At 31.3% G+C, this 18,701-nt stretch overlaps 1 protein-coding gene across 1 annotated transcript; it reads left to right on the top strand.

Moving 5' to 3' along the window:
* Positions 1–240: 240 nt before the first annotated feature.
* On the top strand, positions 241–18,701 carry LOC140437054 (uncharacterized). The gene is made up of 5 exons (XM_072526294.1): positions 241–565; positions 4,812–4,900; positions 15,301–15,544; positions 15,829–15,932; positions 18,144–18,701. The coding sequence occupies exons 1-5, from the start codon at positions 434–436 to the stop codon at positions 18,313–18,315; spliced, it is 741 nt and encodes a 246-aa protein (XP_072382395.1). The 5' UTR covers positions 241–433; the 3' UTR covers positions 18,316–18,701.

The raw sequence follows: 18,701 nt of genomic DNA, 5'->3' as shown, positions 1-18,701 counted from the left end.
AATTTTTTCTAAAACAGATGTTTGCTTATATGACGTCAGTGAATTTAAAACCAGGAAAAGATTCATAAAACCGATAATATAAATTTAAAATATTATTACTGGTATTTAATGTTCTAAAATATATTAGTTTTTGATATATATAATATATTAAACACAAAAAATTGTGTACTTAACTAAAATAGTCTGTAGATAACTAAAATAGTGAAATGAACATGAAAATTGGACTTAAATATTTTGACATTTGATCGGCCCCCTTTTGATAGTGATTAGTGATTTGGTTGGTGACATTTATTAAACCATGCTGTTATTGTTTTCTTTGGCTGATTTTTAAAAAGTTAAAAATGAGTAAATCGTGACTTAACCTACTATAAAAATGGTTAAATGATTACAACCGAGCGGATGTATTTTTATGTAGACTGTTAAAACTACAAATATGGAAGGAAAACAACAAACAGATATGCATCTAAAAGCTATGCTGAGCAATCCTTCTAGGTTTACTCCAGCTGTTCCAGTTCCTGACTGGAATACACCATCTACTTCTACAAATCCTACAACAACCTCACAAGTAAGTACTGCATTCTAATTTTGATTTATTGTTTGTAAAATAGATTGTATGTTGACATTTGCACCAAAATTCTTAAGATTGCACCATAAAAATTTAATATTTTTAAACAGTCATATATGACATACATTATTTACATTTATGATTTTGTAATAAAGATTGAAAACCAATAATCTTGCACATTAACAGTCCTGTTGCATACAATTTTTCATCTCTTAAAGTGCCATATTTATTATGATTCAAGTGTGTAGATGTTCATCTGACATTTATTCATGATTGTCCCTTCTAGCAAGTGTAAAAATTTCACCTACATTTTAAATTGTGCACCAAAGTCTTATATCTAACAGTCATACCAGTTACACATGTTGTGTTCTATCTGAGCCACTTCTTTCTTGTATTTTACCTATTAAAATTAATCTTAATATCTCATATTTATCACCTCACATTATAGGTTGCTTAGAACTTATGGACTATTTTCTTTACTTCAATATGTCTTCTCTCCAATTCCTATTTGTTTTTACAGGCACTGGGACTATAAGTCTGCTTTTTCTTCTTATGGAGTGTAGGCATTTCTAAAGTTTGTATAAACTATATTTCTCCATCATTTATATTTTTTTAAATTGTTTATTAGTGAATATAAGATGATCATATGATGAGCTGTACATGATTGACCTCTTCCAAAACCTCTTGTTCTATCACCACAGTAATTATTAACTTATAGTAATAGTACTTTTATACATATAAATGTAAACAACTATAGTTGCAAAATAGTGAGAATGAGTTTTTAACTGAATAGTGTGCCAATTAGAAATACATATATAATCTGTGTTGTTTCACATTGGCCGGTTTTGCGATCCAAAGGGGGAGTATGTAGCAAGAAGAATATATGTGAACACGCCTTAAACTACTAAGTGACAGTTCAAAAGTTAAGTTAAGCTAATTAAACAAGAAGAGAAGAACAATGTAGTCATGGAAATGAATTTTATTTAATTTTACCTTACTAAGTCAGTGCTTATTTTTGTTAATTATACATTAAATTCAGTTTTTCAGAGATACAGAAAGCACTGATTTAAATATTTTTAACAATTAGAACAGTGTTAAGCTAAGAATAGGCAATATCATTGCCTATTCTTAGCTTAACATATATTATGTTAAAAGAACTATGTTCTTTTTTTAGCATATCATCTTTCAGTTATAAAATTTGTAATAAATATATAATAATAATAGTCTCCCTTTATACTGCTAGTGCTGCTTTGGGATTATGGCAGGATACTCTACAATATGATAAATATATCATGTAATATATAATTTAATCTTTATTGTGTGTATTTAAAATATAAAACATGTACTTATAAAGATTAGGAGTATAGCTAAGCATGTTATTTTATCCCCCACAAGGTAAACAAATATTTTCAAACAGATTGGAAAAATATTTTACACCAAACTTACTTAATTTTTAACTTTATTACATTCTAACATTCTAAATTCACCAATTGACATACTTTGCAAATTGTGAATTGCTTAGCTATATTTAAAAACAATGCTTTAGATTTGCTTAATGTTCTCATGGTGGCAAATTTTTAATAAAATTATAAATTTAGTACTTGAGTTGCTTAAAACACCATAATTTATGACAATATTTATAATTATGTGATATATAATATTTCAGTATTGACTATCTATGTCATATATCTAGACAATCTATAATCATAGATTCTATGATTCCAGTCACAATTATCTGTTAAAATAAAATTATACAGACCATCAATCATCATTAAAAAATTACACTCATAAAACCTCCAACATACATTAAAAGCACAATTACAAATGATGGTTTAATCATATACCATCAGAGGTATTACTGTATCAATTATTAGGACACTATTTATTATAGGACACTGCTATTGTTCTACTTTGAAGTTCTACTCTAATTTGTATCTAATGCTGAAATTATATCTTCACACTTTGTATCCACATCCAAATTCAAAAGGTAGGAATTAAAAATGCACTTGATTTTGGTATAGATTTATCATTTTTATGTCCAAACATGAAACATTTGTGTACTACATTAATATTAACGAATATAGATGCTTATAGAAGGACATTTCAAATGGGCAATTTGGTCGCATAAAGGGTCATAAAGGGGCATTTGGTCATATAAAGATAGAGTTGGAGGGAACTGGGAAAGGAGTATGAATGGAGTTATTGAGCTTGTGCATCCACGCTTAATAAAATTTCGATGCCATTGATTTGCAAACTGTTTTTTTTTTCAAATAAAATCTTTATTTTTTAATAAATTTTTAATTTTAAAACTTAAAGAGGTATGAAAATTTTAATATTAAAAGTATTTTTTTTATTACATGTAAATAAAATTTTATATCTTTGAATTAAAAATAGATCCCACTCATCTGATCTTTTGGAGAAATTAAATTTTCGTCTCACTTCTGTCCATTGCAAGATTTGCAAGAGTGTCATTCCACCAGGGTACTTTCCTGTTGAAATTCCTTACTATCTCCGAACAGTTATCTTTAAACACTTACAACCTCTTGAAAATGTTCATGTCCCTTTAATCATACCTAAACAATATTCCAGGTCTGCTTCATATGCTTCCCGGTTTGTTTTACAAGGATTATGATGAGTTTCCTTGATAAGCCCATTCCCTGTTATGTTAAAACAGATGTGTCATGGGGCACTTTGGAATATTATTGGGATCAACTATATTTTTGGATCAACTATATATTTTAACTATATTTTATAACAAACAAGTTTGCTCCATCCCACAGGCCCTCCCTCACCTCCCCTCTCTCCCCCCCCCACTTTAGTATACTCGTATACAGTTCACCTACGGGTCCCTTCGCTAAACGATGTTTTATGGAACAGCAGAAGTTCATTCTGACCTCCGATAGGAGCCTCATCAACTGCTTGTTCTCGTTTGTTAACGATCAGATATGCTTGAGCCCGATCTAGTGGTGTATGTGTGCTACTGCCATTCTGAATACTTTTGTCACATTGCTTTATGACATAGTCTGCTCGTTGAGATGGGAGATAATATTCTCCCGAAATCTCTTTTTATCTTCAGGTGTTGTCGATTTTTTATCTTCAGGTGTTGCCGATGTGGTTTTCTTGGGATATGCTATGGTCCATGTCCCAGTAGGCATTTTTGCCTCTTTCCTCATCATCCTTTGTTGAGCTCCAAAAAGGCATTTTTGAGACTTACTAATTAATTTTTTATATTTTACAATCTGAAATTATACTTTATAATTTCGAATTTTCAAATTGTAAAAAAAATCTTTGGTGTATGTGCTAAAGAGCAATTCTAGTGTACTAACGAGATCAGGAATTATTTTTTGATCGAATCACCTTAGAATTTCTTTGGACTTTCTCTCCCAGTGGTTGAATTTTGCTTAATTTCTTTTTATATTGTATAAGAGTGTTTTAATTATATTAGTTGTAGATTTGTACACATTTAAATTCAAAATTTGAATCACAATATTGATGAGTATGAGTAGGATTTGATCTCTAATTTTATAATATGCTAAAATTTAATGCTAAGCATTATATGCACATGACCTTGTGGCATCTACATAAGAAAATACTTGAAGTTGCATTTGTTTTTCCACTCTTTCATATTTTAGAAGTAGTAATAGCGTTCACGTGAGCACTCCCTAGAGGTATAGTAAGGAACTAAATCTTGTTAAACTTAATTCCACTTCAGCTGTGACTAAAAAAATGACAGTGAAGTGTGCTTCATTATGAGTCTATATTCATTGTTAATATAAACAAGTATGTTATTTCTTCTATTAATTTTGTTCTTGTAAATGTTCCTATATCTACATTCCACAACTGTTTTGTTGGTTGAATAATCACTTTATTAGAATTAGTTCAATTACATTCATTCTCTTAAATAGTGCTTCAGACATTCAAATGAGATCTGACTTTAAAGAACGTTATTTATGAATTTTATTACCTTGCGCTGACAAAAAACTCTTCTAATTACTTAACCTCTCCTATGTTACAAAAGTACCTAAATTGGTGTAAATATGCTTTAGACTATTTTATTTACCTAGAAATTGAAATTAGACAATCAATTGCATAAGTTGATTATGTAGTATGTACTTATTTACTTTTCTAATGAATTTCTTTTGTGGGAGTGACTAATAATGCTAAAGAAAGGAAGTTTATTCCAAGACATGCATTATTTTGGTCTATATTCTCATTAATAGGTAATTATATTTATATATATTTTTAGGTTCCTATTATAAAACCAAATTTATCCCTTATGACAGTAGCAATGCCTGGTTCAGCAGTAGGGGAACCACACACAAACATAATGTTACAGTAAGTATTACCATATAAAGATTTAGTTAAAAAGTATATTATAAAATAAAGAAATTATGATTTTCGTATTTTCTTTTTTTTATTCAATAATAATACATTTCAACAAAACAAGCATAAAAACATAAGTAGATATATGTACTAGTAAGATTGACAACACACAGCACCACAAGGGATAAGATGGCCTAATAGTTTTTTTTAAATTTATATAAAATCTTCTATCACTAAAACCCGATTAATTTATAATACTTATTTATATATATATATATATATATATATATATATATATATATATATATATATATATATATATATATATATATAAACATATTTCGTCACACTCTTCAAAACGCTTACAGAACCCAGTAGAATTCTCTCGGTGGCGTAGATCGAATCGTCGATCAAATGCATAGTATGTTCTATTAGGGCAAGGGCTACACCCTTGCTGCACCCCTGCTCATACGAGAATCATATGAGAATCATACATGATGTAGAAAAGAACACGTAAAAATTCTATTGTAGACCCTTTATTTGCTTGTATTTACGTCATGCCTTTCTTTATTGAGTTTTTGATCATCCATTGAGAAACTATATATCACTGTAAATTGTATGGGCCTATCATTTATAACATTACATTGTTTAATTATTCATTCCGTTGTCTGAATATATATATATATATATATATATATATATATATATATATATATATATATATACATTATATACACAATAAAGTGATTTTTAATATTATGTATTACCATCTCTATTTTGAATTACACTCCTCATTCGATTAGAATTGAATTTGATCAATTCTGGATATTATCGTGAGGAAAAGTTTCATTCTTTCATGAGCGCCAACCGAAGCTGGCTTTGAGCCGGCAAATTCATTTTTGGCCCACCAACGGTTTCCAGGTATTGCGTGACCATTATGGCTACGTGCGGCCGCGCGTTGTATTTCATGAAATGACAGAAGCAGCATATCGTTCCCACGTCTTCTATATGTTTTGATGCGACCGTCTGAGCCATAAAGAACCATCCTGACTCATCACTAAACAAAAAATTTTTCCTATCTTCTGTCATACAATGCTCATGGTCTCTAGTAGTCTCTGTAAACCGAAGTCGATGAGTTGCTAGTAACAAAGTTCCTGTTGCTTGGCAGCGAGCCCTTATGCCAAATTTCCTTATCCTTCTTCTTACCGTAGAAGTGCTTAATGTCCACCCGTGAGCATATTGAAAACAGTTTTGGATTGCTCTAGCCGTAAAGAACCGATTTTGCAAAGAAGTTGGCCGTCGTGGTACTTCTCGCGCCTGATCCTGGTAGTCGTTCGTGAGATTTAGTCTCTACGAATGTTGGAGTTGCAGTTTTAAGAGCTTCTTGCCACATTTCCCTAACTGCATCGTCACTGTATCCACTGCATCCAACGTGATTATCATAATACGTTTTACATATACCCCAGATGTGATCGACGGGATTAAACTGGCAGTGATAATGCGGTAACCGTAGTACTTGATGTCCACAACTTAATACAATTTGGTCAACTATATAAACTGTTGGTTTTTTATTACGTTTCGAAATTTCCAGTAACTCTGATTTGAAGGCGTATTATGGAAAATTGATATTATTTTTAACTAATCAATTTTTTATGCTTGGTACGTTCCACGACTGTTGTGGTTGTTTCTCCAAAATCTGCGAAGGGTAAGATGCAATATCTAAAACTATAACTGGTGATTCATTCAGACTAGGTAACAGTTTCTCCTCAAGCCATTTAACAAACATATTATCTGTATTCATGTTTTCATGGTAATTAGCAGTTTTGGAAAAATGAAATCTGCGTTTTCTATAAAGCCTTCTTTCCCTCCTGCATGAAGAATGATGTGTATTTTGCCTTAGCTATCTGTGTTGTATTGATTTTATGCTGTCGTCTTGCCAAATTCTTTTTATTTCACCCTTTGCAAATATCCATGTCTCATCTACGTATACGAATACTGCATTTTCAGATTTAAGTCTAGTATATTCTCTCAAAAATTTAATTATTTTGTGAATCACACTACTCCTTTCGCATAAAAGTAACCTACTATTTTCTTTTTTGAATTTAAATCCTAAATCTCTCAACACTTTCCAAAGGCTAGTCCTCTTAATTTTAGAAACTTGTCTTTCTCTTATTTTGGCCAGTAAAGTATCTAAACTGACATGTTGATTGTTTTCACGCATTCGATACAAAATATTGTGAATTTCAAATTTTTTTCCATCGGGTAAGTCAATGCTCCTAGAATGTTTGCGAGTTGTTTTCTTGTCTTCGTGATACTCAGTCATAGTAAGATCTTCTTGAGAATCTCTGACAGTCTTCATTACAGTTTTTAGCTTACTTTCACTTATCCCGACTGCGTCACAAACACGTAGATTTATACATAATGAATGCAGACTTGTCTCCAGTGAAAATTAAAGAAATAAAAACGATGTTACTGCACTCTACACTTTCCCAAAGAGTAATGGCAACTACTGCAGGAGTTTCGAAGTCTGAAGTAGATCGAATTAAAATAAAAATTGATTCAAACGAGGCAGTGGAACCGGATCGTGTTGGAAAATGTGGCAGGAAAAGGATCACTACTCCTCATACTGACCGTAAAATCCGGGACATTTGTCTCAAAAATCGTAAAAAGAGTGTGGCACATTTGACTACGATTATAAATACCGAATAAATTAATGTTTCCAAAAGAACGGTCTGATGAAACCACGGTCACCGAAGCCATGAAGAGAAAGAGACTCCAATGGGCCAAGCAGCACCGAAGTATGACCGTTGAAGACTGGAGTGGAGTAAGTACAACTTTTTTTAACGAATGGAGTTCGTGAACAGCGAATATTTTCACTTTTTTAGTAGCCCAGTCTGGTTAAAAAAAAGGTGGAAAAATGTTTCGCAGATATCTGAACCTTTTAAGACATAGGTGGGGGATACTAGATGATGAATAGATGAAAAGATACTCCTAGTTTTACCTTGTGTTTTTTCTAAGCAACAATTTATGGTCACAATTTGATTTTTTGTCTATAAATTTTTTCCCTTATATTTTAAATAAACAATATTTATGTCATTTTTTTATGTCAAGAATATCTTTATTTTCCCGTTTTTTTAATTAAAATTGATAAATAATTTACAGAGATATTTGCAAAAAAGCAGTTTTTTTGCACTAATTTATAAATTTTATTAATTTTTTTATTAACAAAATAAAAGGGTATTAATACATTTAAACATCAAGGAATTACCATCTTTTAGATTTGTGCGAAATTTCCCCCCGATCAGTCAAATATTTTATAAGTTATTTAATTTGTTTATCCCTGAGGCTAATTATTTAAACGATTGAGCTTGCCCTATGCATGATGCTAGACACATTCAGCAAATTTCATAGGATTCTTTAAGACTTAGACTATCTCAGAAGTTAAATGCATATTGAGTTTTCATCGAAATTATTTACAAAATAAACGTTTGAAAAAGGGGTATGTTTTTTACTTATAAACAATTGTAATAACTTCTATATTTTTCAAGCTACAGACTTGTACGTACAACCATTGGATAGCTGGTAAAAAAGCTCACAATAAAAAATAAAAAACCTTCTATGACCAATAGGAACGAAGTTAGTGACTATTTTTAAAAAAATCATATCTCCATTGTTTATAAACATTAAGAAGTAAAATTTGCACAAATTTTGAATGAAAATCTAAACTTTATATTGAAACTTATAGCTATAAAATTTATCTAATTTTTCGAAACGACGGTACTTTCGAAAGATCGACATAGAAAAGTGGAGAGGATATCTGTTTCAGCTCCGTTTTTTTTTTCGGCATCGGAACTTCAAATTGCAAACCGTAGGAAAAATTTACATTATCTCGGCTTCCTTTGCAGCTGCAAGCCTCTTTTTTTATTCTGGGGTAGCTCGTCGAACTATGAATAACTACTCAGTTTTCACTGGCCGGAAAATATGGGAAAACTCGGAAAAATTGAGTCTATTTGAAATTCACCCTAAATACTTACTTTTTTTAATTTGCTCGTATAGTCTGCCGCAGTATTAATAATGATGACATAATTTTAACCCCCATAAATCTCGGAAAATCCCGGAAAATCAACACATGTTTTTTCATTTTATATCAATGATGCAATAATACTTATATATTTTATAAATTAAATTTCAGGTAATTTTTTACACATTATATTATTAGGTATATTCCTTATATTAATTATAATTGTTTGTATTTTTATAATTAACAATATTGATTTTTATTCTATTTTTCTTACAAATATGATATACAATATTAATCTAATCTGCCTTACTGCTTTGATAAAATAAGTCGATTTTTTCATCACTTGCCTTATTAAATTTTGCAATGTTTATTGAACTTTACTTTTTTTATTTTCTTTACATACATTGGTTAAAAGTTAAAATTTGGTTCATTTATTCGACTTCACTGTCAGGTCTGAACCTTTTGTTGCAGGTTGTTTGTCTTCACTTATTAAGTCAGTCTTTCCATACATTAACATATTAATGGGCGATCTTAATGCCAAGGTGGGTCAAGGTAAGGTAGGAGAACAAGTAGGAAAATATGGGCTTGGAAACAGAAATGACAGAGGAGATCGATTGATTCAATTTTGCCAAAGTGAAGACTTCGTAATAACAAATACCTTTTTCAAATTACCTCCTCGACGGTTATATACATGGACATCTCCACAACATACCAAAGAAAAAATAGTGAGAAATCAAATAGACTACATTATGATAGCAAGGAGGTATCATAATGCTGTTAAATGTACTAAGACGTACCCAGGAGCTGATATAGGCTCAGATCATAACCCGGTAGTTACTGTGATAGACGCGAGACCAAAAAAGATTAGAAGACCACACAGAAAGGCACTAGATTTAAATAAACTTAGAAACAAAAATATACGACAAGAAACAGGAGAAGAAATAAATGAAAACCTCCGTTCAGTGCAGCAACAAATTAACGATACAAACAACGTTAACCAAAATTAAAGTACATAAATACAGCTATACAAACAGCAGGAACGAAACATCTTACAAAAACAACAACAAAGAATAAGGGGTGGATGACACAAGATATACTAGACTTGATGGAACAAAGAAGAAAGATGAAGAATTACCCAGACAAATACAAAGAAATAAATAAACACATAAAAAAGAGAATAAAAGAAGCCAAAGAGGAGTGGATTAAAGAACAATGTGAAGAAATGGAAACCTATGAGAAAAAGTACGGTGCGTTCAATATGCACAAAAAAGTAAAAGAGATAACAGGAAGCATAAAGAAATGCCAAATAGGTAAACTTAAAGACAAAGATGGAAATCTTATTGTAGATCTAGAGAATAAAATAAAAAGATGGACAGAATACCTGAATGAATTATTTGAAGACGATAGAAACAACTTAACTCAGATAATCAATGCAACTGGGCCAGACATATTGAAAGAAGAAGTAGAATACGCAATAAGAAACGCTAAAAATGGAAAAGCAAATGTACCTGATGAAATTCCTACAGAACTGTTGAAGCTTTTGAATGATAAATCCGTAACCATAATATTAAATTTTGCAGCGAGGAGCTAAAACAGTTTCCCCTCCACTTTCCTATGTCGATCTTTCGAAAGTAACTTCGTTTCGAAAGGTTTTAAGTTTAGAAAATTAGATGAATTTTATAGCTATAAAATTCGATATAAAGTTTAGATTTCCATTCAAAATTTGTACAAATTTTACCTCTTAATGTTTATAAACAATGGAGATATAATTAACAAAAAAATTATCGCTAACTTCGTTCCTATTGTTCATAGAAGGTTTATTTTTTTTATTAAATGTGAGTTCTTTTACCAGCTATCTAATGGTTGTACGTACAAGTCTGTAGCTTGAAAAATATAGAAGCTATTACAATTGTTTATAAGTAAAAAACATACCCCTTTTTCAAACGTTTATTTTGTAAATAATTTCGATGAAAACTCAATATTCATTTAACTTCTGAGATAGAATAAGTCTTAAAGAATCCTATGAAATTTGTTAAATATGTCTAGCATCATTCATAGGGCAAGCTCAATGGTTTAAATAATTCGTCCCAGGGATAAACAAATTGAATAAAAATTTTGAATAAAATCCTTTGTATAAAAAGGTATATAAAAAACCCAGTTGGGCTATGTTAAATTGGCAAAACGTTTTCGGAATAAGTATTCCATCATCAGTACCAAGTTAATACATGGATGTAGCCACTAAATATGGGGTTACAAAACCCTTTAAAAATTGCTAATTGAAATTTAGTTTACATAATGTCTGTTTTACAATTTAGATGGTAAAGTTACCGTTGGATTGGTAACATGGCGACATATGACTCTGCAATAAGTTGCAAGTCCTGAGACGGTATGTCTACGAGGACTTCAATAAAGCAACTCCTCCTTGAAGTCCTCGTAGACATACCGTCTCAGGACTTGCAACTTATTGCAGAGTCATATGTCGCCATGTTACCAATCCAACGGTAACTTTACCATCTAAATTGTAAAACAGACATTATGTAAACTAAATTTCAATTAGCAATTTTTAAAGGGTTTGTAACCCCATATTTAGTGGCTACATCCATGTATTAACTTGGTACTGATGATGGAATACTTATTCCGAAAACGTTTTGCCAATTTAACATAGCCCAACTGGGTTTTTATATACCTTTTTATACAAAGGATTTTATTCAAAATTTTTAATATATGGTATACAGCCAAACACAGGAACTTAGTTTCCTTGTGGAAATTGAATAACTTTTAAACTATTTGACTGATCAGGGTGAAATTTCGCACAAATTTAAAGGACGGTAATTCCTCAATGTTTAAATGTATGAATAACATTTTATTATGTTAATAAAAAAATTAATTAAATTTATAAATTAGTGCAAAAAAACTGCTTTTTTGCAAATATCGCCGTAAATTATTTATCAATTTTAATTGAAAAAACGGGAAAATAAAGATATTCTTGATATAAAAAAATGGTATAAATATTGTTTATTTAAATTATAAGGGAAAAAACTTATAGATAAAAAATCAAATTCTGACCATAAATTATTGTTTAAAAAAAACTCAAGGTAAAAATAGGAGTATCTTTTTATCTATTCGTCATCTAGTAACCCCCACCTATGTCTTAAAAGCTTCAGATATCTGCGAAACATTTTGCCGTGAAATCGATGATTTTTGTATAACCAGACTGGGCTATAGGTATACTTCTCCGGCGAATCAATATTCCAGATTTTAGTGAACAAAAGTGCGTCGTCCGACGACGTCCTGGGGAGCAGTTACATCCAGATTGCATTGTGAAGAGAGTTAATCAACCTTTTTTAGTGTCATGGTGTGGTCTGTAATCTCGGCCAAGGGTATGGGATGCTTATACATCGTGAAAGGGACAATGACGCAGGACCAGTATAAGCAAATACTTGAAACTCGGCTACTTCCCCAGCTCAAAGAATGGTTCACTGATCAAAAAAATTACATTTTTATGCATGATTCTGTACCGTGCCACAAAGCTAGAAGTATAACTGCATTTCTGTCCAAAGAAAATATTGCAGTTATGCGCTGGTCGGGAAACTCACCTGACATAAACCCCATAGAGAGTATGTGGGAGTTAACCCTATATTGCATACCGTAGCTTTAAGGCAACACCGGAATTAATTTCCGTTACAAAACTAACCTTTAATTTATTAAGTAAATTAAAACTGCATATTTCGTACTGAAAGACACATTCTATCTAAGTAATCGGGCAAACTCCTACGTCATTACGTCAAGTCAAGTTTTCGCCCCTAAAGTTCTCGGGCGTTGCCAATCGTGTGTTATAAGCGAAAGGTAGAAGATCTTTCAACTTGTTTTCTTGTTGTACACTACTTTTGAACGTAAAATTGGTTACTCTATGTAATAAGCTTATGTGAGGGAAGTAATTCCTAGTAATTTTATAATTGTAAATATAAAATAAGAATCACAAATCAAGTTGTAAACAGGTGTTGCTTTGAGGCAATTTTATGCAATTGAGTCATGGAACTATCTGAAGTTAGTGTAAATCGATTCTATGGAAATCGAAGTAGCAGAAATGCAAATGTTGTTTTAAGACCAGTGCCAGATGATTCTGATGACAGCGAATTAGAGGATAATGACGCTGATATTGATGATTCCTGTTATTTACCTTCTGACAATATTGATGCATCTGTAAGTAAATATTTTAGACTCATCTCATGAGTGATATTTCTAACATCGCCATTTTTAGGAAGAAAATACTCACGAGGATGATGATATTGTCTCTGATGAGACATCTGATGATGAGGTGGATGATTCTTCCAAACCTAAAGCCAAAAAAATAAAAGTAGCCTACCAATGGAAGGTTTGCAAAACAAAAATTGCATTACCTATTCCCAAGTGGAAAGGTAATATACATATGGCACACTAAATAAAACAACCAATAGAATACTTTATTAAATTGATTGATAACGAGTTGATTAGAACTTTAATAGAGAAGTCAAATTTATGTAGTGTTCAACAAAGTCCATATAAGCCACTTGGTGTAACAAAAAAAGAAATTGAACAATTTATTGGTATGTCATGCTACATGTCTATATATAAACTACCAAGACAATGAATGTTTTGGAATCCTAAAACGAGGATTACCCAAGTAGCCGATGTAATGTCTGTGAATCGATTTGATGCTTTAAAAAAAAATTACATATGAGCGACAATACTAAACAACCATCTAAAGAGTCTCCAAATTATGACAAATTATACAAAATAAGACCTATAGCGAATGAAGTATATTCTACAATTCCCCATGAAGAGTTTTTGTCAATAGATGAACAAATTGTTCCTTTCAAAGGAAGAAGTAGTCTAAAACAGTATAACCCAAAAAAACCGAAAAAGTAGGGGTACAAAATTTTTGTTTTATCTGATACTTCTGTTTTGATGTATAAATTCGAAATATATACTGGAAAAGAACCTCATACTCTAACCGATATTGGTTCAGCTGGCAATGTAGTCCTCAGGTTATCAGAGATTATCCCAAAACACCAGAATCACAAATTATACTTTGACAATTGGTTCAATAGTATTAACTTGCAATTAGAATTAGCAAAAAATGGTATACAATGTGTAGGGACTGTAAGGCAAAATAGACTCGCTGGTTGTGATTTGATGTCGGACAAAGACATGAAAAAACAATGGTACAATGGTACAATTGTTACTCCCCTGACTGTTGTGAAGTGGTATGACAATAAAGGCGTTATAATTGATTGTCCATCATCTATCCTCTTATACAATAAGAGTATGGGAGTCGTTGATTTGCTCGACTCGCTTATTGCTCTATACAGAATATCAATCAGGCCCAAAAAGTGGTACCACAAATTCTTTTATCACTTTATTGACATTATGGTTGTTCAAGCATGGTTTTTATATAGAAAGTACTGCTTTAAAAATACCAAAAAAGGAACAATCACCCCTATTGGAATTTAAGGCAGAAATTGCACAAACTCTGTGTATGAAAAATAAAGTAAATGGTTCTAAAAGAGGGCGTACATCTAGTTCAAATGTATCTACAGCATATGAGAAAAAGAAAAGGAAATACCATGCAACAGCACCCATTCCCTGCGCAGAGGTTAGAAAAGATGGAATGGGTCATTGGTCTATATATTTTGAAAAGAAAGGAAGATGCAAATTACCTAATTGTAAAGGAACTCCCAAAGTTCAATGCCAAAAGTGTAAAATATTTCTTTGTTTTACTACAACTTCTAATCGTTTTAAGAATTTTCATACCGAATAAAGTTTTCACATAATAAATTTTAATTGCACTAAATGTAGTTTAATTGCATATTGTTGCTTACAGTACACATTCCGTATTTTCCAAAAAAAGGGGGGCCGACTCAAAAATTAAATTAGGGAACATTTATGTTCATAATTAAAGCCATATACAATGAAAAAAAGATTTTTAGTTCGCATATTTAAAATTCATGCAATATAGGGTTAAAAAAAATCAAAATGTTTACAAAACATAAGACCACAACATGATTTCGATGTATACCCACCCTTTTACCTTGTCTTCCCTACAGGGTGTCTAAGAAAAACATAAAAAACAAACATAAAAACGTAAGAAAAACATTGTCTTTCTTCCATCCAGTATAAGTTTAGAAGATAAGTTTGCCCAACAGTGTAAATACCAAAGAAAAAATCTAAAATAATAAAAAAATATCGGAATCCGTTAATCCGTTCACGAGAAAATCAATTATGAAAATGAGCATAATTTTTTGGTGTTGCGAAACTTGTACTCTTAAGTGTATATATCACGTATAAAAATACAGACATCTAATGATAAAAATTATAAAAAAATTGTTTACTAATTTTAATTGTTTTACAGGAATTGTCTATCTACTGTAGACCTTCAAGTAAATCTTGATTTGGAAACAATCAATGCTAGAACGAGAAATTCTGAATTTAATCCTTCGAGGTTTCATGGAGTCATTATGCGATTAAGAGAACCAAGAACTACTGCCCTTATTTTCAGATCAGGTAAAATTGTATGTACAGGAGCCAGAAATGAGTATGATGGATTGTTAGCATCAAAGAAATTTGCCAGAATCATACAAAAATTAGGATACAATGTAAGTGGTAACATGATTCTACTTCTCATTTAACGAATAATTAATAAATTAAGTATTGTACTCATACAAGTTTTACAATATTTCTAAACTTTCCAACCAATCAACCGTTGATAAAATGTATCTCGTAACTTTGCTTCCAATTCCAGTTCTGTCCTTACTTCTTCCCATTTCATATCACTGGCGTTTGTAGATAATTTGTAGCTTCAAAATCGATTGAGCCAGGAAATTGATCTACACCATCTGTAGCAATTGTTTGATACTAAACGTTTAATATATTATTTTAGATAAAATTTTGTAATTTCAAAATACAAAATTTAGTAGCTACCTGTGATCTGAGGTTTCCTATTAAACTGGAAAATTTAAATATGATGCATGGACAATTTAGCAGGTAATGTAAAAGTTATAATATATTTATATGTCCAAATTGACGTCAATATACTCTCAATCAAAACTTTATTGAATACTCTTGTTTTAAATGGACAGACAGAGAGTAAATTTAATATCAGCAACAGTGCTACGGTACTTCAAGAAGAAGCAGATACAGCATTACGCTTCTTATCAATTCCGCCGAGTTTTGTCGTTTTAAAAATTCTCGAGTAAAATTTATTCTCTAGTTATTCGATCGATGGATTACTCGGAAATTTTTCGTTTTCGTTTAAAAATAAACTCCAGTTCAGTATTTTGTGAAAAAAATATTAAAATATTCGATCAGGTTCCAAATTTTCCTTCATTTTATTTACAGTTCAAAAATGTCTTTTTGTGTTCACTTATGGGAATATGTCTTTAACATGCTGCAAACATAAGACTTCATTTTATGATCGTTTAGAATAGTGTAGTTATAAAAGAGATAATATTTTAAAACTATTATTAGTTGAAAGACCGGCATAATCAGATATACACACAACCAAACCTATATGGAATCACCATATATTTCGAACCAATATTTATTTCTTTTGAAAAACTTTAAATTAAAAACAATTATATAACACAGCTCGATACGTTATAGATTATTTGTTTTAGTTGTAAATTGAACAAAAACAAATACACTAACTTTTGTGTTCAGAAACGAAAATATGCCTTATGTGGGGTTAACGGATGTGCAAAGGTGAAAGATTATTGATCTTATGGAGCAAGAAATCTCTTAGAATTGTGTCAGAAACCTATGCTAGGTATCAGGAATTAGGAACGCTTAAGAATAGTTCAAGATAAAGTTGCCGAAAAGTAACAACGGCTCGCCACGATCGTTTCATTGCTAAAGTAGCTAGAAGAGACCCACCAATTTCTCACCCATAGCTCCAAAGGTAACTTTTGGAAGCTACAGCGTAAGTGTTTCAGTTAAAACGATAAGAAAAATACTCCGTGCCCAAGGACTACACTGCAGTAGACAGTTACAGGTTCCCGAGTTATCCAGCCAGTACAAGATTGATCACCTAAATTTGTATCTTCAACACCAAAACTGGAAGTTTTGGATATTTAAAGTGATATTTGACATATGACAACTAAGATGACTGTATCTAAAATTATGGACAGTCATTCAAAAACTCTATGGCAAACTGAACATTGACCACAAGTACAACCGACCAGTAGTATAGTAGAAGTCAACAGATAAAATGAAAATATGTTAATTGCTAGATGTAGACTGTATAATCCAGCTCCCACACTCAAACCTGTCAACAATAACTGAGGTGTTAGTTTGGGGACTAATATAATGGACACAGAGTGTGAATGTAAGAACTACAGTAAAACAATATACTTGGTAGTGGTTGGTTGCCTACACTAAAAAGTCTTTAATAAGCTCTACCAATATTATAAGAAAAAAAGAAGAAATTGAAATACTTCATCAAACATCCATAAGTTTCAGGAATTCTGTACAAAATTTGTCGGGCCCTACAAGTTTACCATTTTTAGTTTTTCTAATAGCTGACGTGACTTTTTCGATGGTAATCAGGCATGTTCAGCATTCCGTGTCTTCAATGATATTTGCATTTCATCTGCAAAAGTTACGTCCACATATTTCTTCCAACTGTCTAGTCTCTCTTCCACACTAGTGGTTTGTCTTGTTGTCTGCCAAACGCCCAACCCTTCTACGCTTGTATAAGCCTACAGCTTCTTTAACCTTTTTGTACATGTTGAATGAATCGTGTTTATGTTGCAATAGCTGTATTCCGCACATTGTTCTCTTAACCGTGTATCCTTAGCTATTATGATTGATTTTTTGATCTCATGTCTATCATTTTGTATAATGTCCTGTCCTGATCTTTGAACTTTCGCCTCTCCTCCATCATATCTAAAATCTCATTTTTCATCCAAGATTTTTTCTTTATTTTTGGCAGTTTGAGGAATTTCTCTTATGTCTTGTGAAACTATATGCAACTTTTCAAGCTCCTGGTCCGTTACAACCGTTTGAATAACGGTACTTATTATATATCTTCTTTCGTGCCTAACATATTTTCGATAAGAGTGCACAACAGATACCAGAGCGTGTCGTAGTCGTGGTATATATTGGATCGTTTTGTTTTTATTACCTCTGAGTAGTAGTAATGTAATTTTATTAAAAATACATAATAAACAATGAACCAATAAACTAAGTATTTTGTAGTTACGAACCGGAGCTCTTCCCTGGACTAGTATACAGAATGATTAAACCCAGGCTGGTGATTTTAATTTTTGTTAATGGTAAAGTAGTGTTCACTGGCGCAAAATCAAGAGAGGACATCAAAGAAGCTTTAAATAACATATATCCAATTTTAAGAAGTTTCAGAAAGAATTAAAGAAAGTAATGTTGAGGAGTCACATGATATGCGACATCATTGTAAAATTCGAATTATTTACAGTCAGATTTAAAGCAGCTCTGAGTAGGTTTATACATCAATCAGAAACATTTTGTAAATTATGTCACAAATTGTAATTATTTCCGACGGTCTGAATCAGACAGTTGAAGTAAGTACATATATTGTACCACATTCTTTATACTATTGGCGTTAAACAAACTCTTTATTGTTATAATTAGACATTTTGTATTACTGATTTAACATTTTTACAAATTTTTATACAATATTTTGATACTGATATACCTTCTTAAAATTATTTTACTCTTGCACCAGAATGTCTTTTATTTATTAATATGTTTTTAATTAAACTACTACATTTTACTTTT

This window comes from Diabrotica undecimpunctata, chromosome 3, assembly GCF_040954645.1.
Source record: "Diabrotica undecimpunctata isolate CICGRU chromosome 3, icDiaUnde3, whole genome shotgun sequence".
Taxonomy (NCBI): domain Eukaryota; kingdom Metazoa; phylum Arthropoda; class Insecta; order Coleoptera; family Chrysomelidae; genus Diabrotica; species Diabrotica undecimpunctata.
Note: the sequence above shows the minus strand (reverse complement) of the source record. Positions and strands in the feature narration are given on the sequence as shown.

Excerpts from the sequence above, each read along its gene's own strand:
- LOC140437054 (XM_072526294.1), top strand. The coding sequence starts at position 434 with ATGGAAGGAAAACAACAAACAGATATGCATCTAAAAGCTATGCTGAGC. Across the intron at positions 566-4,811 it reads ATCCTACAACAACCTCACAA|GTTCCTATTATAAAACCAAA; the intron begins GTAAGTACTGCA and ends ATATATTTTTAG. Across the intron at positions 4,901-15,300 it reads CACACAAACATAATGTTACA|GAATTGTCTATCTACTGTAG; the intron begins GTAAGTATTACC and ends ATTGTTTTACAG.